The 26,287-nt window shown below is 35.0% G+C and overlaps 2 protein-coding genes, 1 long non-coding RNA gene and 1 other non-coding gene across 7 annotated transcripts; 1 reads left to right on the top strand and 3 right to left on the bottom strand.

The window, feature by feature from the left end:
* The first annotated feature begins 319 nt into the window (after window positions 1–319).
* On the top strand, window positions 320–7,122 carry LOC115450959 (RNA-binding protein 28). The gene is made up of 11 exons (XM_030179135.2): window positions 320–563; window positions 767–1,030; window positions 1,585–1,752; window positions 1,948–2,122; window positions 2,440–2,617; window positions 2,904–3,066; window positions 3,377–3,482; window positions 4,531–4,695; window positions 5,236–5,335; window positions 5,723–5,984; window positions 6,357–7,122. Exons 1-11 carry the CDS (start codon window positions 551–553, stop codon window positions 6,578–6,580), a joined length of 1,818 nt encoding a protein of 605 aa, XP_030034995.2. The 5' UTR covers window positions 320–550; the 3' UTR covers window positions 6,581–7,122.
* Window positions 4,622–7,973, bottom strand: LOC115450961. Its single transcript, XR_003939331.2, has 3 exons — window positions 7,253–7,973; window positions 5,442–5,499; window positions 4,622–4,777 (listed from the first exon to the last, which is right to left on the bottom strand). It is a non-coding gene; the product is annotated as an uncharacterized LOC115450961 (long non-coding RNA).
* On the bottom strand, window positions 7,892–7,963 carry Trnaw-cca. The gene has a single exon. It is a non-coding gene; the product is annotated as a tRNA-Trp (tRNA).
* A 717-nt stretch (window positions 7,974–8,690) lies between the features above and the next one.
* Window positions 8,691–25,773, bottom strand: LOC115450962. 4 transcript variants are annotated; one of them, XM_030179139.2, is made up of 8 exons: window positions 24,431–25,773; window positions 19,136–19,229; window positions 14,479–14,621; window positions 13,136–13,301; window positions 12,625–12,755; window positions 12,256–12,393; window positions 10,808–10,985; window positions 8,691–10,552 (listed from the first exon to the last, which is right to left on the bottom strand). In XM_030179139.2, the coding sequence occupies exons 2-8, from the start codon at window positions 19,205–19,207 to the stop codon at window positions 10,412–10,414; spliced, it is 969 nt and encodes a 322-aa protein (XP_030034999.2). In that variant the 5' UTR covers window positions 19,208–19,229; window positions 24,431–25,773; the 3' UTR covers window positions 8,691–10,411. The 4 variants fall into 4 exon arrangements, with proteins under 4 accessions (XP_030034999.2, XP_037303496.1, XP_030034997.2 ...); XM_037447599.1 differs by having other exon boundaries at window positions 24,543–25,772; XM_030179137.2 differs by lacking the exons at window positions 19,136–19,229; window positions 24,431–25,773 and adding an exon at window positions 14,835–14,891.
* Window positions 25,774–26,287: the final 514 nt, after the last annotated feature.

Genomic DNA, 26,287 nt, shown 5'->3' with positions numbered 1-26,287 from the left:
AATCGAAAAATATCGTTTTATCGTTTCTTCTTCCACAGATTAAACCAATAATCATTCCCATTTAATTAAATTAAAACCTGTTACCGTTTGTCTTTTTTTTGTACCAAATAGTAGTTAGCTGGTTGTTATTAGAAACAGAATTTATTAAAAACATGAAACAAATTCTTTCTTACTAGTAGAAGAGTTACAACTCACATCTAAAACTACAGAGAAGATGAAAAAGTGACAACATAATAGAATAGAACTATCTGTAACAGGATGTCATCAGCAACAGATGACATCTCTTTCTTTCTTATGAAAATGTCAAGAATATAATGAAGCTTGCGACAGTGTGTAAAGGAACTTTTGTCCATCTTGTGGAATACCGCTTTTTTCTTTGTTTTGTAACAGCTACCGTTTGTAATTGGTTCATACCTGTTATACTTCACTGTTATCTAGTTTATTGGTCTCTGACTGTTATGATAAATACGAGTACGTCTTCAAAGTACGAAAGTGTTTTATTGAAAAGTTTAAATTCATTAGATTTCTGTGGGTACAACTACATTACAATATGGAAAAGCCAAGTAAATATACACACAATTTATAGTAATAAAACATTTTCATTAGATTTACAGGAGTGTTAATAAAAATAATAATTTATGACTGCAATTTTGTTGAGGTTATGTTTGGGTTTAACACGTGAATTTAGAATTTATTTTTATACCAAAAACAATTAAATTCATATGCATACATAGGAATATAACTATATTTTGTTGTATTTATAAAGCGCAAGTTGGTGGTGAAACCATGGCAAAGGAAGAAAAAAATAAAATGAGAATAAACCGAAACGCTCGGCTCATACTGCGAAACGTTTCATTTAAAGCCACTGAAGAATCACTGAGAGAGCATTTTGAACAATACGGCAATATATTGGAAGTGAAATTGTTAAAAAAGCCTGATGGGAAACTCGTGGGATGTGCTTTTGTGCATTTCAAGAATGTACCGATGGCAAAGAAGGCGTTACTTAACACTAATATGAATCCCTTTTTGGGTAAGTTGAATTTTATTAATTGTTTATATATTAGGTTAAAAAATACATACTTTGAAATTATCCAGAAGAATTTCAAAGGTATGTGAAATTTTCCACTATCAGCACTTGACCAGCATAGACCTAAACCCTCTCAGTAGTAGAGGAGGCTAGTGCACATAAATACATAGCATGTAATACAGTACTGCAGTGGCGAAGGGTCCATATACTTAACCCAATTCCTGTCGGCTTCCCTTTAAGTAGAATCTATAATCAGAATATTTTGCAGACCGCATTTATGCATAATATTAGAAAATATATGTTGTGTCTGGTTGCCTTTCGAAAAATTTCACCTATCACCAGTGCAGGACTGGTGTTATTCATCATAATCAGCCGCAGGATGTCCACTGCTGAACATGCGCCTCCCCCAACAATTTCCAGATCGCCCTATTGGAAGCAGTCCGCATCCAGCGACCTCCTGTGACTTTTAAGAGTTATTACTATAAATTATATTAGTTTTGTGTTATTACTATAAATATTTAAGTTTAATGAACATTTAAGAACATTTCGTCTTCTAGGTAGACCAATATCTGTGGATTGGGCAGTGCCTAAAGACAAATACATGCAACATGTGGTGAACAGGCAGCTGGAGATTCAGGAACAAGTCAAGAAGGAAGATTCCGACAGTGATGATGACGGACCACCTCTCAATTTGACCAATGATGACCTCAAACAAGAGATCAAGAGTGAGTATTTAAAAGCTTGAGACTAATTTGCTCAGATTTTTTTCAGTTTTGATCAAGACGCCCATCTGATTGTTTTTCTAAATCAGCCAATGAATTACATAAAGGAACTTATGTCTATAAAACATATTAGAAAGATGCTGACATAGGCATTTTAAAATCGTGGTGGAAATTAATTAATTTTAATGTTTTCTACAGGTGAATCAGAAAAGTCTGATGATGACAAATCCAAAGACTCTGAAAGTGATGATGAGAGTGACAATAAAGATAGTGAGGATGATGAGGAAAATGAAGATGAAGAATCTGAAGATGAAGGTGATGAGGGCATGGATGATGCTCAAAGTGTAACTAGTACGCAAGCTGAATCAAAACGGTTAGTATGCGAGAATAAAATCACTATGTAAATGTTTGTAACATTTCATTAAAAAAAAATTTTAATTCCTACCTTTAAAATTCTTTTCTGGGTTTCCTTATTTCTAGGGAGGAAATTATGATATAAAAAACTGTGTAAAATCCGAAAAACAGTTTTATTTCAATGTCTAAAATTTGCATAAACATAAGAAATCATTTTTTATATGTGTATAATGTATAAGCAGGAAAAGGAGTGCACAACAAAAAAATAATTACAGTTACAATTTATATAAGGCAAAAAAAATAAAATACAATAAAAATTCTTAATAAATATTGTAGTGTGCGACTGAATGACGCAGAGGATGGCTGCACAGTGTTCATGACAAATATACCATTCAGCGTGGACAATGATCAGTTAAAGGTCTTTGCGGAACAAACTGGCCCTGTGAAATATGCACTTGTCTGCATTGACAAAATGACCGAACACTCCAAGGGTTCTGGTTTTGTCAAGTTTGTGGTGAGTTCATTTTAATATAGGTTCTGAAATAGTAAAGACGGACACATTGCAGTGGAGATTCTAAAATTGTACCCTGTCTTTCATATACAATTCATATTATTCTAATGAAAATCTATTTGCATCACTTCTAATTGTACCTGTTAATTCTAATTTCAGCCATATTTTCCGAGATACAAAATTGAATTTTAATTGTCCATTTTCACTGTTCCCCATTCCTCAACCCAAGGAAACTTTAGTATCTTAAGTATGATTTGATACATAAACAGGTGAATGATAATTGTTATAGAATAAAGAAGATGCGGATAAATTCTTGGCGCTACCAGCAGCTCAGCTCAAACTAGAAGGTCAGGTGATGCAAGTGAAGCCAGCATTGAAGAAGGAAAACTTGCAGAATGGGAAAAAGAAGGAATCAAAAGACAATAGAAACTTATATCTTGTAAAGGAGGGAGGTAAGATATTATGCATTTTTTATACAGCTTTAAGGACACAAAGAATTTTGCTTATATTCTATACTAATAAGAAACACTGACGAAATTTGTTTATGTAACTGTAAGGGCTTTATCCCGGCAACACATCTTTCACAAAATAAAACTCCCACTGTATACTTGGTTTTCTTTAATAAAAAGCGACAAAAAACAAATACAAGTAACAAATAGGCAAGTAAAACCAGGACATGACATTTATTGCTTTCTTCCGTAGCATTTATAAGATAACATACTAGTTTCAAAACTCTCAACCTTATATGAATACTATTTACAGTGATTGTGGCTGGTACAAAAGCGGCAGTGGGTGTTTCCGCGTCAGACATGGCCAAACGGTTGGCTCTCGAGCGCAGTAAGACTCAGATGCTCAAAAACTTGAACAGGTAATGTGACATGTAATTAGACATTGTAATAATGTTAATGTCTGATTAAATTGAATTGAAAATATCGGAGGATCTTAAGTGGGAAGAACATATAACATCAATTACAAAGAAAGCTAAGACCCTTATTTGTCTAATCAGAAAAGCCTTTGGAAATCTCACACCCGACATGGTACTTCGGATACACAAAACCTTTGTGAGACCGATTCTGGAGTATGCATTCCAGATCTGGAGCCCGTATTTTGTTAAGGACATCGAACTTCTGGAAAAGGTACAGCGCAATTTCACAAAAATACCACGAATCTTGAAACAACGTAGTTACGAAGAACGCCTAAAGGTGTTGAGCCTCACTAACCTAAAGGATCGTAGGGACCGTGGAGATCTGATCGAAACGTACAAGATTCTAACTGGACATTACGACATTCAAGGTTTTGAACACAAAATCTTCGCACGCGACGAAAATTTCCATCTAAGAGGCCATTCTTTAAAGTTGCGTACCAGCTTCTCAAACAATAATCCACACAAGCACTTCTTGAGTAATAGAGTGGTCAGAGCGCGGAATAAACTCCCAGAACATGTGGTTACAGCTGGAAACATATACCAGTTTAAGAACCGACTGGACAATTACTTAGCTGCAAATGAAAACCTGTAGTAATAGCGAGATACGGGCATTATCAGTTGTTTCAACTGCCTGCCTGATGTATATAATAATAATAATAAATTGTGTAGAACTTTGAAAACTATATAAGAATAGACAGGATACGAATCACATTTTTATAGATTGACTTCTGCTTTCTAAACTTGCAAATATTAAAAATAATTAGATAAGTGTGTTATTTTATTATTTTTAAAAGTTATACAGATTTTAAAAAAAGGGACAAACAAAAATTCTAAAAATGTTTTTGTCTCTTGTTGCTCTAAAAAACTTATATGTATATATCTAATATATTAGTTTTTATTTAATATCTGTAATATACAAACAATGGCCTGTTATAATTTTATTATAAGTATAGATTGGTTTTAGATATAAATGCTAACTGTATTCAAATAGATTCGTGTCCCGCTACCGGCTGGTAGTGTCTAACCTGCCGCCGAACTGCACCGACTCGCGGCTGCGCAGCATCTGCCTCGAGGCGGCCGGCCGCCGCGCCACCATCACCGAGGCCAGGGTAATGAGGGACCTGCGCAGCCTAGTCGGCAAGGACGGGAAGCATCCGTGAGTACACACCATCATTGAATATTCAAACTGGGATCGTTTAATCGTCGTTCGATCTTCGATTGCTATCTTTGGATTGATCCTGAAAGTAGTTGTAAAGTATAATATGAATAGGGATTTGTGTTTATGTTTATAATTATTCTGAGCAGTTATGCGGTAGGTGTCATAAACTAGTTAGTTTTATTGTAAGATATGTATAAATATGTAATAATGTTTCGCGTTCAACAATGCAGTGAATTTTACTGATTTTACCTTACTCAATATGAGATCAATGATTTGATAAGATTTTATCGCGTTTAGTCTGCCTGACGTAAACTCTGAAGTTATTTAATAATGACCGGTGGCGGACTTTGGGTGGCAAACGGGGGTACCCTAGGCCCCGTGATTGTAAGAGGCACAAAGAAAATATCTTCTTAACTGTCAAAAGACTTCGTAAATCTGTCTGAGCCTCGCATTAGCAATGGCAGTTACTGCTACTTATTACTTAGAATAAAACAAAAATATGTCTGAAAATTCATGATCTCTACCATATTGTTTTAGATCGAAAGGCTACGGATTCGTGATGTTCATGCGGCACGAGGATGCGCTAGCGTGTCTCAGGAAACTTAACAACAATCCAGATATTTTCGACAAGAACAATGTAAGTGTTATATTTGCAGGACAAGCTATAAGAGTACTTACTCTTGAACGAATTAGCTTGTGTTTCTAGAGTATTAAAAACTATGTTAGTAAGGAATAATGCTCACATTGCACAAAATAGGCCTGGTGGGCTTACTTCAATTCCTTTATTCAAAAGATAGTAATCTGTTAACAAACAATACTTTAGTATTAAGAGAGTTAGTGGAGAAACAGAGAGTGCACCTGTGTATTGCGCACATACTTGTGCACTACAATATCTCCTGCGTACATGGCTGATCTATGTTGAAATTGACCGCCGTGGGCGAAATTCTACTAGAAGGGATTCATACTACCAATGAATCATTTAAATGCATGACCATAATTTTATATTAAACTGCTTTTTTTCCAGAGGCCCATAGTATCATTCTCAATAGAAGATCGGACAGCGCTTAACGCAAGAAAGAAGAGATTAGAGAAGTCCATAGCCAACAACCCTCTGGCAAGAAATAACAATGATACTGAGGCAATGAAACGTAAAAACAGGAAACGTAAGAATCAAATGCCGCCCGACGAGAGTTACGTGAAAAAAGGCAGGTTCGAGAAAAACAAGCCGGCGCCACCCGGGAAGTTTGTGAAGAGACCCGACGATGAAGATGTTGGCGAATATACAGGTAAAATGCTCTTATTTAAATGTATTCTTCTGGTAAATTAGTTATTGATGAAGGTTATCACTTACTATTGTGTTACCAGCTCTTTGTCAACTTTTGTCCAGTTATTTTTTTTTATATAAATACATTAAATTTTAATCTCTTACTAAGCTTATTTGTTATCGTTTATTTGGATTTTTCTGAAATAGATAGATAAAATATGGAAATTGTCATATTTTCTGGCATAAAAATGAGACATACATTACTCATTCATCTGTCGTCTATGAAAATCGTATCAAAATCGGTGAAGTCATATTAAAGCTCAGACTGGTTGATCCAAAATTGTCGAATAGATATACCTGTATGAAATTCATGAGTTATTATTATGTTATCCAGGGTTTACTGCAAAAGAAGGAGCGCAACATAAATTAAGAAGTAACCACAAGTTGAGAGAGCAGGCGGACTTGCACCGAAGAACTGTAAAAATAGAGAAGAAGAAAAGCAAACACGCTCTGAGACTGAAGAAAGCGGCTCGGGAGAGAGTGAAGCAACCAAAACAGAAGATTAATAAAGGACAACCTTCTAGAAGGAAGAAGTTCAAACAGCGTAGGAATGAGTAGTTTGAAATTATTATCAAGTTAAGTCTTATTTAATTGTTATGTTAAAAAGCAATACATGTTAATTGCTTCGATACTTTTAACAGTTTGAACGAAAAACATCTGTATATAATTGTGTGATCTGTACGCCTATCTGCCGTTTTTAACGATCCCAATTTCAACCTTCGGTCCGATCTCAAAAATAACCAATCAAAATAAGTAATTTGTTAGTATTGCAAAAAATAACTTTATTCTGATTGGTCCATTTTCGCGGACTATTAAGCGTTTGGGATCGTTTTTTAAAAGTTTTAAAAAAATCGGCGATTCGTCGTCGTATTCCTCTACATGACAACCCACGAAAATACCTAATTAAAGATGATCATATTATTAACCACAGTAATTCCCATACTTTATAGTGATGTCGTTTTAATTGGGAAAGCGATTCTAAAATGATTTCCTCGTTCATTGACCACTCACTGCAGTAGTGGCTATTTTTAATATATTTTGATTTGCACTGTTACAATTCAATGTGGCTTAAGATGGTAATAAAATGTAATATATTTACCAAAATTGTTTCATTTGTTATTATAACAGGGGGATTACGTATCAAATAGAAGAACCTAGCCCCCTCCCTAACCCTATGAGAAACAAAACTAAGTATAACATAATTAGAGATATGTGAATAAATATAATTACCTACGTAAATCCTTAGAATATATTATTATATTGTTCAATGGAGTGTTGATTCCTATTCTTATAACAAATAAGATTCATCTGGCTCGTTGACCGGAATGTATGCTATACTGACTCAAATCAGTAATTCTCCTAATATGTGTGTCCATAAAATTCGTTCCAATAAAGATGGAATTTAAAATGGTGGCGATAATCATCTCTCGCTCACACAATATTGCTGTCTTTATTCACTCACTCGATACTACTGTGTGGATAAAAAAAATAATTTTGCTACCACGCTCGAGAACTATAATAAAATTACTATCGAATAACACTTTAATCAAAATAAATGTAAAATATATATCAAAAGTTATGGTTTTCTCCCTATGTTTCGAAGGCTATATTTGACAGTTATACCATTTTATTCATAAAAATAAACTGTAGACGGTTCGAGCACTTAGCTGTTGAATCTTGTAAAATACGCCCTCAATCTTTGTAGGATATTGATAGTATGTATTGCACTTTCCTACGTAACTATACCGTGGAAAAAAAAAACAATATCTGTATTTTACCAACGTTGATTGGAAGCAGGGAATCTAGACAATACTTAGGTCGTAGATAATTTCAGCCGCCATTGTATCTTTACAGGATCAATAAAACAATTGACCCCGACGTGATTTGAACACGCAACCTTCTGATCTGGAGTCAGACGCGCTACCGTTGCGCCACGGAGTCGTTATGTCGTCAATCAGTAATTGCTAACATGGTTTTATTCGAGTAAAGTCTATTTCTAATTTTATAATTGGTGCTAAATAAATCATTCAATACACTTTCAAATGACATGTAAAGTAATACGCTAGTTTAAAGATCGGTATTTCATGATAAAAAGGAAAGCGGCAAAAGCCTAGTTAGGTGTAGAAGGGCCTGTTGAGACGAATTCCTGCAGGTTCAAAACTCAAGGTTATACATCTCTGACTTTTATAAAGTTATGTGGGTGTTCGCTGTGAATTACCGCTAGCATAAACGGTGAAGGAAAACATCCTGAGGAAACTTGCATACCAGAGAAGTTCTCAATAAGAATTTCGAAGGTATGTGAAGCCTGCCAACCTGCGGGTTGTGCTGCCTTAGACAACAACGCTGCCCCAGTGCGCTGGGGCAGCGTTGTGGTCTAAGGCCTAAAGCCTTCTCAATAGAGGAGGTTCGTGCCCAGCAGTGGACAGTATACAGGGTCGTTTTGTGATTTGACACAAAAAGTTAGCAAAACTAAAGAATAGTAGTGATTTCATTTATTAACGTAGTGTCAAAATGACCTTGTAGAATACAATTCAAACCCATTGATAAAATTTAGGTTTTATAAAAAAATTAAAAATATTTTTTGAAATTGGGTATTAAAACAAAATTGAATGCTCTAGTTGTAGCTAACGGTCCTATTGGGACGTAAAAGAAGGAAATCATCAAACACTCAAGTTTCATTGCAGTTTATTTTGTATCTTCACAAAATAAAAATAACGGCTGTGTAAAAAGCACCACATTAATTTATACAAGAACCCACGTAATATAAATTAAAATTAATAGGATTACATATTTTTTCAAATATTCCAAGTATCCTTGACTTAGGAAGTGTGCAAACATGTTGATATTCTCACGATACGAGCTTCAATCAACGGTGACAATTAATATTTTTATCCATATTTAGCTCTCCAATATGTCGAATGCACGCTCATTTTACAATTTTGTTATTATAATTTCACTTCTTAAGATTGCGAAACAATGGGATCTCGCAAACACGGACTTGAATTACGATCTCACAATTCAATGCAAAAGTAAGTGATTTATTTACTATAATTATTACTTATAATTAATAATAGGGATCCAACATTATCACATTTTTATACCCAGTCAAAGAGAAATTGTTAAAAACTCAATACTTATACTAATAACATAGTTATATTCTATTCAATTTTATTATGTTTACAGCTAAGCATTTTCTTGGCGTAAAAGCAGTCCCGGATCTTGTATATTTTCGAGGCGGGGCAAAATTTGGAAAATGCCACTCCCACCCACCTATATTTTTCCTTTCATTTTGCGCCCAGCGGGAAATAATTTTAGAATTTAATGTACTGAATGTCTCAGTAATCAAAGTTACGTTAATGATGAATTATGTATTCGTTTGCCAAGTTTGAATTTGCCGCCCTCTGAATTCGCCGCTCGGGGCATGGGCCCCGGCTAGCCTCCCCTTAGATCCGGGGCAGTGTAAAAGGTAGAACTTTTAGGTCATAATCACCACAGGACTCTATTTTTGTTTCAGTCAATTATATCTAAGTATTTTGAGTCCATGGTGCCCATAAGCATGCTGTCGTGTCCCCTAAGGCCTAACTAGTCCAAAAGGCCGGTAATTAGTAGTTTCATAGGCGTTTTTTTATCTGACCTTATACTTACTTCTTCAATGTATGGCATTTTTAAACTAGAACTTTTATGCACACTGATGCTCCGGGTTGAAGAATAACTTTCCTACGAATTTGGAGACATAAATAAAAGTATGCATTTCCATTCATTCTTTCGTTTTGAGAGGCCTATGTTCAGCAGTGGGCTTCTTGGGGCTGATGATGATTGAAAATTTAGTAAAATGTGGACAAAAGCGCATCAATTCAGAGTTATTAGTTTAGTCCATACCACTTCCTCGACTTAACGTTGTTAATTTTAATAATAATACATACTGCTAAGCCCGGGCCTCCAAAGCAAGGCCATCAAAAGGGCTTAGGCCTTAGTCTACCGCGATAGCGCTGGTTGGCAAACTTTAAATACCTTCGAATATCTTATGGAGACCGCTCGGGTATGTAGGTTTTCTCACGATGTTTTCCTCCACCGTTAAAGCGATCGATAATTGACAAACAATATACACATAAATTAGAAAAGTCTTGGGTTTACAAAATTTTCATATTCGTATTCGCAAATCATTTAATTCCCAACCAGACTATTGTGAATTTTTAACAACTTTTAATAACATTGTGAAAAGCTAATTTCTTCATTTCAAAAAAAATGGCACCCAATTCACAATATGCCATTACTCACACCCCACTGTGTATAAACATTTTGGTCAATAAATCACATTTTGTAGTAGAAGTAGAACAACTGACACTTTTAAATTATAATGTCCATCGAGTTAGACCTAATGTGATACGCCTATAACCGCATGCTGATCTTCTCTTGCTTGTGCAGAAGACCGCAGTCGTCCAGGTGGCAAAGCAACGCCGTGAGGTACTCTTCAGGGTGGTGGAGGTAATGCTGGACGTGGGGAGATTTCTCCCAGCATTTCCAGTTGCACTGTTAAAAGGATAATGGTTTCTTAAGTTTACACGAACCTCTGCAAAATTAATTTCAAAATCGTCAAGAATATTTTTCACATATCTATGTATCTTTTAATCCTTTGGAAGTAAGTATAGGAATATTTTAATGATCCAATGACTACACTATTGTAAGGTGTAACAAGATTTTAAATTTAAAACATTTCATAGGCAGTGGAGATAATGTCAACAATACTGATACATTTACAAAAGTCAATTTTCTTGTGCTGGTTACCTTCAAGCCCATAGCAACCCAAGAGTCATGTGCATGCTTGCTCCTCTTGGCGGCGCCTACGGGGTCGGTGAGGGAGCACAGGAACAGCCCCGGGGCGCGGCAAGGAGTATTGTGGTATACTTGTGTCGCGCGCATGTAATGTTTAGTTGCCACGTTGTGGAATAGATTCATGTGGAATCTATAAATGGAGTCAAATTAAATAGTTATTACCCATATAAAGTAAGTATCTACTTTATTTAAAATATGTAGATAAAAATCAATTATACCTAATGACGATGGCGTCCGTTGTAACTTTTAGATTACATTTGGACCTACTTACGCAAAAGGGAATCAACCCACACAATGATAGTTTTGAGAAAAAGCTGTTTTTGTCCAATTTTTGTATACAAGACAATTGTTTGTTATTTTGGACGAAAAATATTTACAATATTGTAAAAAATACTTTATTCTATCTATACAAATATAATATTGATGAAAATCATTTAACATAATTAAGGAATTTAAAAATAACTCAATGGTTCCTTTTAGCAAAACTATTTCTGTGTGGATTGATCTCTTGTTAATTTTTTTATCTTGGAATAATTCTATAATAAAAATATAAAATGTCATATTTATTTAATATATTTTACTGAAAAAAATATTTTTATTTATTTCCACATACAACTATTTTACAGGTAATACCCAATACAATAGCGTAGTACAATAGTTATGTAAAATAAAAATTCTTATATTAAAATGTTTTGTGGAATATCAAAAATTACTTAATCTAAATATTATTCTACTTCAAAATCAGACTGACCCGAAAAACCTTCCAGATCGTCTTCTATATTTGCATTTCCGTCAAGCTTGACGTAAAAATCATGTGAGTCTTATGGGATGGTTCTTTGTAAAAAACAAAAACAATTTCGTAGAGTTTTTTAGATTTTCCGGTTACCATGGGGCTTGGATCTTGTTAGTTTATTGAACAACTAGTGTTATGTGGGTTGGTAAACTTGTGTTGAAAACGGTTTGTTCAGTAAAAATTGTCATATCATTTTGATCTTTACAGAGAGGATAGAAGGTACATTTTGAAAGCTCTCTACATACTTAACTCGATTTTGGCACATGTGTGTATTGGTTCCTGTTTGCATAAGTAGGTCCATTTATAAACGATTTAACATTATAATCAGGGTATTCTAAGAAATCTATGTTTAGAAAAATTCTCTTATTCATGACATATTGTAATTATTAGTGACGGTGGGTAATATCACCCGATTCCTCCCGGCTTCTTTTTATGTAGAATACAATAATTATCATTAGAACGATTTGTAGACTGAATATATGCAAATTACTACATATATTATGTATGCGGGTTTCCTTTGGCAAATTTCACCTTTCGCCACTGGTAATAACTTTAACGCTGAGACGAGATTGAAAACAGTACCTACCTTATAGAAAAAAAAACTCACATGCAATACGCCCTCAGAGTCTTCTGCATGATTTTGTTCTTGGGGAATATTGCCGACGGCAACCCTATTGGTATTTCGTAAACGTCGGCCGGCGAGTCCCATATTTGGGCTGCCACACGATCGAGGATCGGCTGGTACCTAAAATATATCTGTCGTTTAAATTTACTTTTGAAAAGAAGTACGAATAATTCTCAAACAAAACCAGTTTTTCTATCGTTTTTTCAAGTGTAATTGTGGCGGTAATAAAAGCGGTAAGTATATTCCATATTAGATAATGCTCGTACTGGATACTATTAGATCGTGACACCGACAATGCTAGGAGCTGCAACAGTTCTGTTTGGCGTAAAAAAAGTTGTCTTATAACCTTACCTTGCTTTATTATGCGTGGTATGAACCAGCAACTCTGCCCACACGTACGCGCCCACCGAAAACCCGTGAACTACCAGGGGCCCAAAGTCTTCGTTACTCTCTAAAAACTTCAATAAATCTGCCGCTATAACCTGAAGATCAGAAAATATATTTTTCGATATGTAACCATATCTTGACTAGTGACAATATGCACTTATGACCTATTAAGAAACTTTTTGTGTTTTTCAAATGACTGACCACATCATGCAACGAAAATAAATAATAAACGTTTATTATCAAAAGGTAAGGAACATTGACATCACAATTCTGCGAGTCGAACTAAACTTAGCTTGTATCGCAAGACTCTTACAATTTTTACAATTTTACCATTATACTTATGTTCTAGGCCGTGAAGACCTACGGTATATAGTCACTAGGCTTTTATTTTTACGGGAAGAGTGTTATTACAACTACCGCTTACCCTCGGGACACCAATTTTACAACGTTACCTGCAGTATTCTAGTCTGTATACCTGGGAGCCTTTCGCCGGCCACATCAGCTGCAATGGAGAACAGGACACATTGATAACGTCATAGTCTTGCTCTAAGTAGATGTTTGCGTATTTCATGACGTGGTTCGGCTTGGCCAACATCCAGTTCATTATGATGCACAGCGGTTTGTTCATACGTTGGTTTAGTCTGGAGCCAAACGGGTGAATAGATATTTAATGTCGATCAACGTTTTGTTTTTTACAAATTATAAATTATTTTGATAAAAAAGAATCAACTTATATCTTCATCATCATCATCAGCCGAATAAAGTCTACTGCTGAACATAAGCCTCCCCCAAAGATTTCAAAACAGACCTGTCGAAATCAGCCTGCATCCAACGTGTTGCTGTGACCTTAATCAAGTTGTCTGTCCACTTTAACTTATATCTTGCTGATGATATGTATATAATTAGCGACGGAAAAAACCAAATGATTATTTTCATAGTTTAGACAGATAGGTAGATACTGAACTTTTGCTCTTGGTTTTTTTTTTCAGTTGCGTAAGTTATGACTCGGTTTGTTAATTAGATTTTGCTTCGCAACCGATCAATTAATATGCAAGCGTGTAATTATTTTACAACATAACAACATTTTTCATAAGATTTTCTTTTAAATAATAAAATTCATCTAAAGACGAGTGTGCGAATAAGGTGCTGCCTACCTAGTCATCATTTTTATTTCCGAAATACCAAATAGGATATAAGAAATGCGCCCCATTGTGACAGTAATGTTGCAATTAGGCACATATCTAACGGCTCCATTTTTAGCGATAAAACGGAGTTAACAGTTTAGCAATCTCTATCTTCCCTTAAATGAACTTGATCATTTATTTACCAATACCTATCTAATTATGCGTTTTATTCATGTTGTCGCAATATATCGAACTACAGTTTTATACACTGTGTCCGATTCGCGGGATTGTGCAGTTAATTCTCGTCGATTAACACAAATGCCAATATTACATTATTTTATGAAAATATTTAGTACAGTTCATTACCCCCAACTGTACAAACATTGGCCACGTCACGACCTAAGTACAAAAGTTGGTCACGTCTGCGTATCCCCTAATAGTTCAATAGTTAAACAATAGAGTGTCGCTGACACGCTCTTTGGCTCATTATTATTCAACAGAGTCGTGTTATGAGGGTGGGCCGATGTGTGTACAAGACTGCTAGTCTCGACCACCATTGGTGGTATTTTTTTGTAACAGATAGATTATAAAGTCATAAAATTCCCTATATATTAATGTTTTACCCGATTGCTGAAGACTTGATGTTTTTTTAAAGTAGGATAGAAATAATAGTAACCTATATATGTTAGCTTACTTCATAGTAGCTGGGTCGATTTTGAGCTTGACTTTGTCGTTGCTGATAAACTGAATGTTTTTGTTGATATTCTGTGTGTGTGCGTCCCGCGCGACACTCAGGGCGGCCAGCAGGGCTCGGGAGAGTAGACCACGATCGCATCCCTGTTAAAATTACAATAAAAAATATGATAATAAAAAACCTGATCAGACGGCTTTATTTATATTAAAACTATTCCGTCAGTAGTTATTAACCTTCCTCCTTTCCGCCTCGATCCTTTTTCCAATGAATATTATCTGTCCCCTCACTCGGGACTATTTTTGCGCTGACTAAAGCATTATAATAAGTTTGACTTTACCAGACTTTTAACAGCCAACCTTGTTAACACACGTCATGCTGGGGCTGCGACCTTTTCGGCGAATGTGTCGACGAGGTGCGGATTTGATATTCATCATTTGAAAAAAAACAAACGCAATATATTCGATGTTACATATTATTTTCATTCTATTGTAAATTTAACACAGCTGGGGCATGATTCTCTACGACAATGTCGAACTTGTAACACGGCGTGTTTCGTTAACTTCGTGTTATGACTGTGTAAGAGTATTCTGGATGCTAATTTGACATTTCATGAACACGATGAGGTGTGACACATCCGCCTTACGGGCATGTTACGAATTGTCAAAATAACGTGCGGCAATCCAGGGCCCTTATTCTGTATGATAGTGTAAACGCGCAACGCGGCCGTGTCATGTTATCTTCGAGAAATGTGTGTGGAATGGTATTCTGTAAGCCAAATTTCTATAGTCCTAAACATGATGCGTTGTGTTACGTGCTTGTTACACACTGTCAAAATAACGTGCGGGATAGAGAATAAGGCCCCAGCGCGTCTATGCGCGTTTAGACAAATTAATTATTTAGATACAACGACTGTATAATTTCTATTGACGATAGTATCCTCTTTACATCGTGAAAACTCAAATTTAATATTCTACGTTATCAGAAACAAAAACAAACATAAATCCTAAATGATCGAATTAATATTCAAACCTATGTTTTTGTATCTTGATAGTCAAATTTGTGTTATGGGCTCAGCGGTAAAAAATAAGCTACTTTACTATTGGCAACCCGACTTTTGACAACAATTGAGGTCAATCAAGTTTATTTTTTATTACTTCGATGTAATATTTCTATTAGTAAATAAATAGGCAAACAAATATAAAACACTAATGAAGGTATCTTTTTAAACAATGTTTTCTTAATTATGTACATTACAATTAATACTATGTAGTTTCTTTGTGGTGAAAGTTTTGTACCTATAAAGTTTGATAACAATAAAGATTATTGAAGAAATTTTTACAAGTTATACATTATTGTTGTTATAAGTAATTGGTGACGTCTTAATCAAGGGCTTAGCCAGCTTTAAATTAAATATCAAAATCTTCAAAATGTGAATATCGATCCAGGGAAACAAAGTAAAAATTTCATGTAGGTAATCCCAATCATTTTAAACAATTACATACAAAAGTATGTAATCATGTTGAATCTAAAATTGTTTGTACAAACACTTCCTTTTTTATTTTAGGAGACCAAAGGCATCTTACATGGAATACTAATGTTAACAAAACTGATAATATCAAATGTAATAATAAAATTATTTACTTTTACAGGATAGTGAATGTAATGCAAGATATTCCAAATAAATAATAGTAAAATATACTCAGTTTTAACAACACATTATCTTTGTTTTATTTTTTATTTGTTGTTCAGTCTTAGATAACATAAGTAAAATTTCTATACATGAGTTTGAATGTTTGTTAATTAATCAGTTTCACCTTAATAACTAAATGAATGTGTATGAAATATGGTATTCAGACAGTGAGCTGTGGATTGAATAGAGTACTTTTTATTCCAAAAAGATTAATGCCGGTTGAGCGGCTAATAGAAGTTATTAGGTAATAGAGCTATAAATTTTTAAAAATAACGTTTAATAGGCAATATACACTTATTTTAATTATTGGTGGTAAGTCTGTTATATGTGAATGTCTGTCTTGATAGTTATAAGGTGTCTACGGCAATGTCTATTTCTATAGCCAAGTTAAACTGTGTCCATGCACTGATGTGTACCAGTTTAGAGGAAATTGTAACTAGCGTAATTACTTTATAAGACCTAAAATCTTTATCTCATTCTGAAAACCTACTGTGGAACGTCACATAGTGCTTTGCAATTCAAAGTTCCGGATGGCATTGTAACTGTTTATGGGTGGTCGTATCGCTTATCATCAGATAAACGGCATTCTAGTTACATTATTTAACTAAATAAAAAAAAATTGAGTTAATGCCTTAACGATTTTGCAACAAATTTTATGATGGAAGGTCCGTAGAATTCCTCTTAATATACGTTGTTAGCGCCAATTTAGCACAAACTGCATTAGCACAACAGCATTTACTATTACTCATATAACAGCATTCGTGTAAAATCTTCAGTAGCATTAAATATATCAATTCAATTCATTTTTTAAAATGTGGCTTTAGTAAACAAATCAAGTAAATAAGTCTATGACATTGACATTTGACAATCATTTTGAAGTAATATTTTTTCGTTTGTAAACAATCACAGTCTACAGAAATTTCTTTAAATTATTTTTATATTCCTTTCATGTTTCTTACATTTAAGTATATACAAAAATGGGATTAAATAAAGTTTGGCAGTGATTTATTCGAGTTACATCATATAATATCACGAATACAAACAAAAAAAGCCTTTTCAAAAAAACCGATACTTGCCGGTTCGAGGGGATGAAAGATTTCTGAACGCATTAACACATCGTAATATAAAAAATATTAAGCATAGACAACCTATCGTACGGCATACACAATACCTATTTTTCAATTACACATCGTGGCGCGTGTATGAAACGCGTTTGTGTTTAGAGCTTGTTTTGACAACACGCGTTTACGGTGTGTTATCGCGAGTAGCATAGGGAATCAACCTACAGATAGTTATAATTATTTGCGTTTATATTTCGTTTTTTATTTTTTTCCTTATACAATTAACCTAAAACAATTAACTAACAGTAAGTATTTAAAGTAGTTGAAAATGTATAATGTCAGCGAATAGTGGTTACGTTTCTCGAAGGTTGGCGGATTTGTTTTTTTTTTACATAACAGAGTACATGAGCGCATGAGTAATCTAACAGCACCTCTCAAGCAATGTCACCATTCAAGATATGTGAATGAGTGAGTTTTTGTGTATGTGTGCTTTTAAGGACGAGAATTTCGTTGTCTGCCAATTCCACTAACTTGAATGTTAAATTTTGTTAAAATCGGTATGGGTTATTGGTCCCTAAGCTATGTTTTGTCTATTAAAATTGTATAGTGTGCAGACGATTAAACCGCAAAGAGCAGTTTCTATTCAAGTTTATTTTCCTATATAGGTTTCTACCTATTTCGAAGAGTAAAGACATAACAAACAATGGGTACCTAGATAGGAACTTAAAACATACATAGCAGTTTCTTTAAACTTTCTTTCCTTAGATGTAAAATTGTGGAGTTAGTACTTAATTACTTATTTCAAGTTCGTTAAAATCGTTTTGGTATAAGTAATAAAAATACATGCAATGCTTATTGTATTCAATAGATTTATTTACATATTGTTAAATGAAAATAAACATTTTGAAAACAAAACGAATCTATAAGTAGGTATTCAGACTTTGTCTGTAGAGGTTTTTACGAAAATAAAAATTGTGCTTTTATGGCGAGTTGCTTACTACCGTAAAAAAGGTGTTAATACTCGCCATAGTGACCCACGTAAGCGTGTTACCTTCCCGGATCATCCTGTTTATATCCAACAGGCCGGCATAATTGTGTCGACTGTCGAGAGGTAATCATCTGTCGTCAGTCGACATTATATTGGACCCCACTCCACTACCATCAGGTCCAGTAGGGTCACTTTGTCGTGCACTTATAAAAAAAGAGATAGATAGATAGAGATAAAAGATAACGTCGCGTCGGCAAAATATGTACATTGGTACGTTAATTACCAAACTATGTGGCTTAGGTTTCTCATATTTTCCATTCGGTTTTGATACTTAAATGATAGCATCAGTCTAAAGGTGTCAATTTAGGAATATAAGTTCAGGACCCATTAGAAAATTCGAGACTCCATCTCCAAGCAGAAACGGATTTGATAATTCGAGTTGCAATGAGGTAGGTGAACAGGACATAAAGATCGTCATCGTCGTTCTAATTAGCGCATGCGCAGTGGATTAGCTCCTGTCCTACATATTCATATCGGAATCGATTTTACGAATATGAAAATACTTATCTACTCTTAGTTACATACATATCTTAGATGAAAGAATTGTTTTCAAAATGTGAAGCATTGAGGACATACGTCATAATTATGGAGTCATATTTTTCTACATTGCTTACAATGACAGTGCTGCGTTCAAGTTGAGAGGAGTTTTAAATTATTATCTAAATCCTTTTAGCACTATTTAAAATTGTTCAAACTCATGTACGAGGGCGAAGACACTAGCAAAAGCTAGTTTAATAAGGCAGTTACAATTATTTTATTTATTTATTTACTTCATGTAACAAAGGACCCATAACGAAATTTACATCAATAATACAATTTTTTTTTTATTATTTGTATATAGCATAACAAGATACTCACATATTTTTTATTATGCCATAAACTTGCACGTTGTATATTAAATGTTGCTCGGTACAGCGTGCACACAACCATTTCGCACGCGTAGCGGTATACTCTGAAACAAAATGCATAAGGTTTACGCTCTGTAAAATTGTTTAATTCTTTATACTTTACGTGTCGCTTCATTGGTTTAGTGAGTACGCAGATGGGCTTTGAACCGTGAGGATCTGGTTTTGATTCTCATGTCGGCTAAATATGTGCGTTTTCCAATACGTGGTAAGTACACATGACTATACTCGCTTCAGGTTCGAGGAATTTTAAATTATTAAATTAAATAATTTACGTTTTAATGGTCTTGAAATCGAATCCAGGGCCTTACAGTTGAACCAGGTCAATAATGCGATATGAATCTTCCAAGTTCTTTTAGTTAAATATGGAGTCAATTCACATGACCTTAATAAATCCAACATTAGCAAATCATTATGTCGGAGTTTTTTGAAAGTTACCAAGATATCCAATACCTACACAGGTACTTAATATTTATTTGCGGTGAACTTCATTCTGAGAAACTTATGTTTTATATTACTAAAGTATATTAAAATAAAGATCAGGCTATAAATAATTTTTGCCACATTTAGCCCAGGAAGTAAGTATTTCATAAGGAATGTCCGTCGTTAATTTTGATAGTACTCTTAATTTCTCATACTGCAGAAATACACACAGCTATGTTACGAATAACTACAGATTATAGACATTGGGTCTCGAATTAATATACTTATAGTATTTTAAATAATATTATCAATATAATATGCGAAAACCGAATTAGAATGACGATTAACAAATCTTTAAAAATAAAATCCTCGAATTTATATTCTTTCAACACACCTGTATCCAACACATGCATTAGATACGTAAGTGTAGGTAAGTATCTACATCAATACCAATATCACCAACAGACAATGAATCTAAATGATCGGTATGACCCATTTTTTGACATAAATCTAAATCTTGGCCATTAAGATCCGCTCTGAGATCTAAGAACCACTCGGTAAACACGGCATAGTGTACTAGGCCAAGTCCCGTATTTTAGGCACATTGTAAAATGTCCCGGCGGGACAAATTGTCCCGTAAATCGATCGATCTACATTTGACAAGTACTCACACACACTATGTTCGCATTTTCACAAACATATTAATACGACTCGGTTTTGAATAAATTTAATAAAAAGCGACTTGATGCCTGCTTTTTATTACGATTATAAATGTGTTGATTGTGAAAAATATGTTAAAACTGACTCGATCCTCGGAAAAATATAAAAAAAAATAAAAATGTAACAAAATAATTTTGTTTCTTATTTGTCTCGGGTAAAAAACTGAATTCTCGTATTTTATGCCCTTTTAGGCATTTTCACGTATGAACTGAATAAAATTCTAGCAACTCTACCAAGATAGCACAAAAAGCGTCAAGAGCTTGTGATCATGTTTTATAATTAAAGGACGTCTTACACTAGTGAATGTCAAAATAAACGGCTTGTCTTTTTTACCCTGACATTGCAAGACCTCTGTAATTAGTCTGTCTACTTATACTTACATTATCTTGATTTTATTGTTCGTAAAACAAGTTTTAACTTGCAATTTAATCCATTGTCTGTGGAAATCATAAATTTAGATTTCAATAGAATCATGATCGTTTAATTTGCATCAATTTTAGGACTCCCAATGATTCAAAACGATCTTTTTAAATATGATAATTACATTTTTTAATCGAGAAAAAACATTTTGTATTTAGCATAAAGGAGAAAGAGACGGACTTTGTTGAGTTTCTAGCTTTTCTTAGGTCATAATATGTATCGACGGCCTGTCGACACAAAAGCATAATCGGTATACAAAATTCTTTTGGACATTTTCGCCTTGACGGTTTTGCTCTTAAGCAGCACCGCATTTAAATATCCTTACATATCTCCAGGTACATAAGTTCAGAAAAAAGAGTACAACATAGACTCTAGAAAAACATAGGAACCCCAGAAATCCTCAATTTATCCCTGACAACGATGCTACGAATTAGTGCTACCTACCGAGTTATCTGTTCCTGCCACAATATTGTGATCGAACATTATTAATATCTAATTCACGGAAATCTCTAGTGATATTTATCTTATCTCATTGCAGTACGACTTGCAAGTACTTACATGTTTGGAAGTCATTTTAGTACTTAATCGTTCATATTTTTTTATCTATATATAAAAAAGCTATTATCTCCACCTGTTTTTATTTAAGTTTTTATTTGAATGACAAGACGAGTAAGTCATGCGGCTGGTGACATGCGCAACAACTGTCCTGAAGGTGCCCCCCCCCCCCAGCAAAACGGGCTCTAATCGTAATTTTAGAAGACTGCTTGAAATTTATAAAACATAAAGAAAAAATAATTAGACATAATTTTTCTAACTGCCTTGGTGGCGTAGTTGTACTGCATGCGCGGTACGACAGCGCTCTGAGGTCCTGGGTTCGAATCCCGGGTCGGGCAAAGTGATATTTGGGTTTTTCTGCTCAGTATCAGCCCGGAGTCTGGAATTTGTGCCCGATATGGCGATAGGCTCACCCCCTATCACATCATGGGACGGAACATACTTGGCGAAGAGTGGGTGCCCTGGTTGCGCCTCTGCATACCCCTTCCGGGATAAATGCGTGATTTTATGAGCGTGTGTATAATTTTTCTATAATATATTGACTTTACTAAGGCAGTTTCAAATTTTTTATAACAAGAATACAGTGTCAATAAATGTCACTAAAATTGTTGATTCCGCGCATTTCCTACATTACACATCCTTTTAATTTGCAACCAACGCTTAAGGCATATTTTGGTAATTTTCAAAATGAAATAAATTATTTTTCAAAGCAATCATAGGAAAACATTAACATTTTCCCGCCGTAACTTGTGCTCAAGGCCGTTTGCGCATGGAGGGTTTTAAACGGCACCAATTGAAAAATAAAACCCCTAATTATACATTTGAACGACCTTTTACATTAAGGCATTATGACCCTGACGTGCACATATTATCATTGCTCTTACTTGCTGTCTTGACATATATAAAAATGGGACAAATTAATTTTGATGTTTCAGTTTTTATTTTTATCCTTTATAGTGGCTAAGTAAATCATATTTAAGTCATACCTATCAATTGGTCTATTTATGTATAAAGTATTACAAAGTGTTTTAACATACGTCAATAGTTTTATCGACTTCCGTTGCGTTGCAACTGCACATAAATTGTAGGTACCTATCTAGTCGCCTAAAATTTGCAAAGGTCGATAATCGATATAAAACTACAAACCGAGGTAAGTATCATAATTTAAGTTGCATTTAATTACCTACAAAGAGTAAATAACTTAGAATTTCAGATAATATCGCCAGTGCATTCTTTCAAGTAATTTTATCTGAGAGGGAGATGGCGGCAAAAAATATTATAACCCTAAAGCATTCGTTCGTAGTATTCAGATATCAAGGAGCATTATAAATTTACCGCATGGGCAAATAATGTGGAACTAATTTTCATAGGGTGTAGCAGTATGGTATATCACGGCAAAGACGAGAAACTTGGTAAGTTTGGTTACTACTCACAGGAAATTAAAAACCGAGTCTTGTGGTAAAATTGTGGAACTAATATCTTGTGCATATTAAAATTTCTTGGTGCTCTCAAAGCAGGTTTATTGTCTTGGTTAGGCTGTAGCTTTTGTTCATGATTTAAAGACCATATTCAGTTTTTTTTTTAGAGTACAGACCCCGCAGACGACACCGAGGGAAACCTGCCAACGGTATTCTGGTTCCCCCGGCTTAGCGACTGCGGAGCCCTGGAGGTAGAGAAGAAGAGGAGAAATAGGGGAGGAAAGAAGGGGAAGGAAGAGGAAGTATTAGGATGGGCGGAGTGAAGAGGAGAGGAAATGTTCATGAGTCCCTTTTAGACCCCTATGTGTAATTGCAACCATGGGATATACACACATTCACTGTGTGCCTAGGGCCGCAATAAATATCCCTCCATGTATGGGCGTGCTTTCGGTGTGGTGACCGAGCGCACAAGAATTGCATCGGAGGGGAGGGGGGGGGGGGTACCAATTTCAGTTTGAAGGGCATAAACTTACTTAAATCATTAAATACTTACTAAGAGAATCAGATGTTTATCGGCGACAGTTAATCGTAAGTTATTGTGTTTACATGGGAAATCTTACTTGAGCTTCTATATCCACTGGAACGTTGGATATCAAGGATATCGGAGAATACCTCGCCATCCCGACCGGTAGAGGGCGCAGGACGAAGTATTGGCAATGTTTAGAAAGCTCATGTTAATTACTAACACTGCTCTTGGTGAAATATTTGCGTTATTTGGCCAATGCAACGACCACTCCATATATAAAGAAAACAAAGTCGATATTGCTTTGCCTATCGACCATTTATTACTATATCAGGTAAAAAACTATTACAAGACAAAACATTTATTAAAACTTCAAAACCTATTTAGCATTCTTCATAAACACACGCACTTCATCACGCATTTATCCCCGAAGGGGTATGCAGAGGCGAAACCGGGGCACCCACTTTTCGCCAAGTGTGTTCCGTCCCATCATGTGATAGGGGGCGAGCTTCTCGCCATATCGAGCTCAAATTCCAGACTCCGGACTAATACTGAACAGAAAAACCCAACTATTATCACTTTTTCCGACCCGAGATTCGAACCCGGACCTTAGAGTGCTCTCGTACTGCGTAAGCGTTACAACTACGCCGCCATGGCAGTAATTTAGCATTAATTTGGAGAAAATCAATAAAAGACATACCTAAGTGATTTTTGACGTAGTAAGCTAGGGATCGAATCCATGACCCCGTGTTTTACAGCTGAACTATGTTGCGACTAGCTAATGAGACGACTGCCATTTTTCTAGTAATAAAAAGTCTGTGGTTGATATATTAGCAGCGTACTTGGGCTGTGAAGTTCGGGGTTCAATTTTATTGTAATGATAAGAATTTATGGATACGTTATGTAGTTCTAATAGCAAAAAGCCTGTATTGGTATAGTGCCAGCGTACTTGGGCTGTGAAGTTTTGGGTTCGAGTTTAAGGTAAAAAAGGGTGTTCTTTAGAAGCTTTAGGTTTCCATATTTGTAATTGCTATCAATTTTATGTACCTCCCTTTAGGTTTGAATTAACAAACTAGAGGTTTCTTAATTTCACAAAGTTAATCCACGCAAATATTTATGTCAACGTGTTGAAACTTGATAATATCCCGTTGATACTCAGCGGTATAACAAAATAATTAATTATACATACCCTAATTGTGTCAGTGAAATTGTTACAGCATAAGAAAGTGATTTTCAAATAACAAAAGTACGCAATAATTATGGTACCGCACTTTAGTTCTTCCACATTTGATATTACTTACAAATTGATTATTTGTAGCTTGATTTTAAAACAATACCGGCTATTTTTTGTTTGTTTCAAGTACACGCGATGCGAGCGTGCACTGCGTGTGGTGTTCCGATGTGCACTAAGCAGTAAACAGCAAATATATCAAGCTTGCTGGTAGAAAAACGTCTGCTTTTCAAGGACAGATAATTTTTATATTATTGCGTTTTGATTACTGCGATATTATGTCTCGATTTAAAAATGGTAGCCTGTAGCATGGTTTTTCAAACAATCTATTTTTATTATTACTTGCCTACGTTATATGAGGCATCTAATTTATAAACACATAAAATAACGCAATAGTAATTAAGTATATAAAGAACTCACTTACTTATATAGGAGACATAACTTGTCGAAAATTTAAACAAATAATGCGTTCTCATTTTTCAATGTCGTTTTAAGTTATTTGTTATGTTAGTATTCGTGTTACATAATTTATTTTTATAAATAGTTACTTATAGAATATATTTGTATGTTTTATGTTATTGTTAATATTTCCGCCAGTACGAATTAGTTGTACCCTGTAATGGCTGTGTGTGTTGTTGAATAAATAAAATATATTTCCTTTCAGCTAAGTTGAGACTAGCAAGTTCTATCTGCAATCAACAAGAAACTGCGCAAGAACTTCCAGATGCGTGTACACTGTACACTAGCGGCAACATTTTAATATTTAACACATCTTACTCGCCGCCTAAAATTTGCAAAGGTCGATAATCGATATAAAACTACAAACCGAGGTAAGTATCATAATTTAAGTTGCATTTAATTACCTACAAAGAGTAAATAACTTAGAATTTCAGATAATATCGCCAGTGCATTCTTTCAAGTAATTTTATCTGAGAGGGAGATGGCGGCAAAAAATATTATAACCCTAAAGCATTCGTTCGTAGTATTCAGATATCAAGGAGCATTATAAATTTACCGCATGGGCAAATAATGTGGAACTAATTTTCATAGGGTGTAGCAGTATGGTATATCACGGCAAAGACGAGAAACTTGGTAAGTTTGGTTACTACTCACAGGAAATTAAAAACCGAGTCTTGTGGTAAAATTGTGGAACTAATATCTTGTGCATATTAAAATTTCTTGGTGCTCTCAAAGCAGGTTTATTGTCTTGGTTAGGCTGTAGCTTTTTGTTCATGATTTAAAGACCATATTCAGTTTTTTTTTTTAAGTACAGACCCCGCAGACGACACCGAGGGAAACCTGCCAACGGTATTCTGGTTCCCCCGGCTTAGCGACTGCGGAGCCCTGGAGGTAGAGAAGAAGAGGAGAAATAGGGGAGGAAAGAAGGGGAAGGAAGAGGAAGTATTAGGATGGGCGGAGTGAAGAGGAGAGGAAATGTTCATGAGTCCCTTTTAGACCCCTATGTGTAATTGCAACCATGGGATATACACACATTCACTGTGTGCCTAGGGCCGCAATAAATATCCCTCCATGTATGGGCGTGCTTTCGGTGTGGTGACCGAGCGCACAAGAATTGCATCGGAGGGGGAGGGGGGGGGGTACCAATTTCAGTTTGAAGGGCATAAACTTACTTAAATCATTAAATACTTACTAAGAGAATCAGATGTTTATCGGCGACAGTTAATCGTAAGTTATTGTGTTTACATGGGAAATCTTACTTGAGCTTCTATATCCACTGGAACGTTGGATATCAAGGATATCGGAGAATACCTCGCCATCCCGACCGGTAGAGGGCGCAGGACGAAGTATTGGCAA

The sequence above is a fragment of the Manduca sexta genome, chromosome 7 (assembly GCF_014839805.1).
Source record: "Manduca sexta isolate Smith_Timp_Sample1 chromosome 7, JHU_Msex_v1.0, whole genome shotgun sequence".
In the NCBI taxonomy this organism is placed as follows: Eukaryota; Metazoa; Arthropoda; class Insecta; order Lepidoptera; family Sphingidae; genus Manduca; species Manduca sexta.
This window is presented reverse-complemented; position numbering and strand designations above follow the sequence as displayed.

Coding starts and splice junctions, on each gene's coding strand:
- LOC115450962 (XM_030179139.2), bottom strand. CDS start 19,207: ATGGTTGTGTGCACGCTGTACCGAGCAACATTTAATATACAACGTGCA. Junction 14,622..19,135: donor TATGGCATAATAAAAAATAT/GTGAGTATCTTG, acceptor TAATTTTAACAG/GGATGCGATCGTGGTCTACT. Junction 13,302..14,478: donor ATCGACCCAGCTACTATGAA/GTAAGCTAACAT, acceptor GTTTGGCTCCAG/ACTAAACCAACGTATGAACA.
- LOC115450959 (XM_030179135.2), top strand. Junction 2,123..2,439: donor ACGCAAGCTGAATCAAAACG/GTTAGTATGCGA, acceptor TAAATATTGTAG/TGTGCGACTGAATGACGCAG. Junction 3,483..4,530: donor ATGCTCAAAAACTTGAACAG/GTAATGTGACAT, acceptor GTATTCAAATAG/ATTCGTGTCCCGCTACCGGC.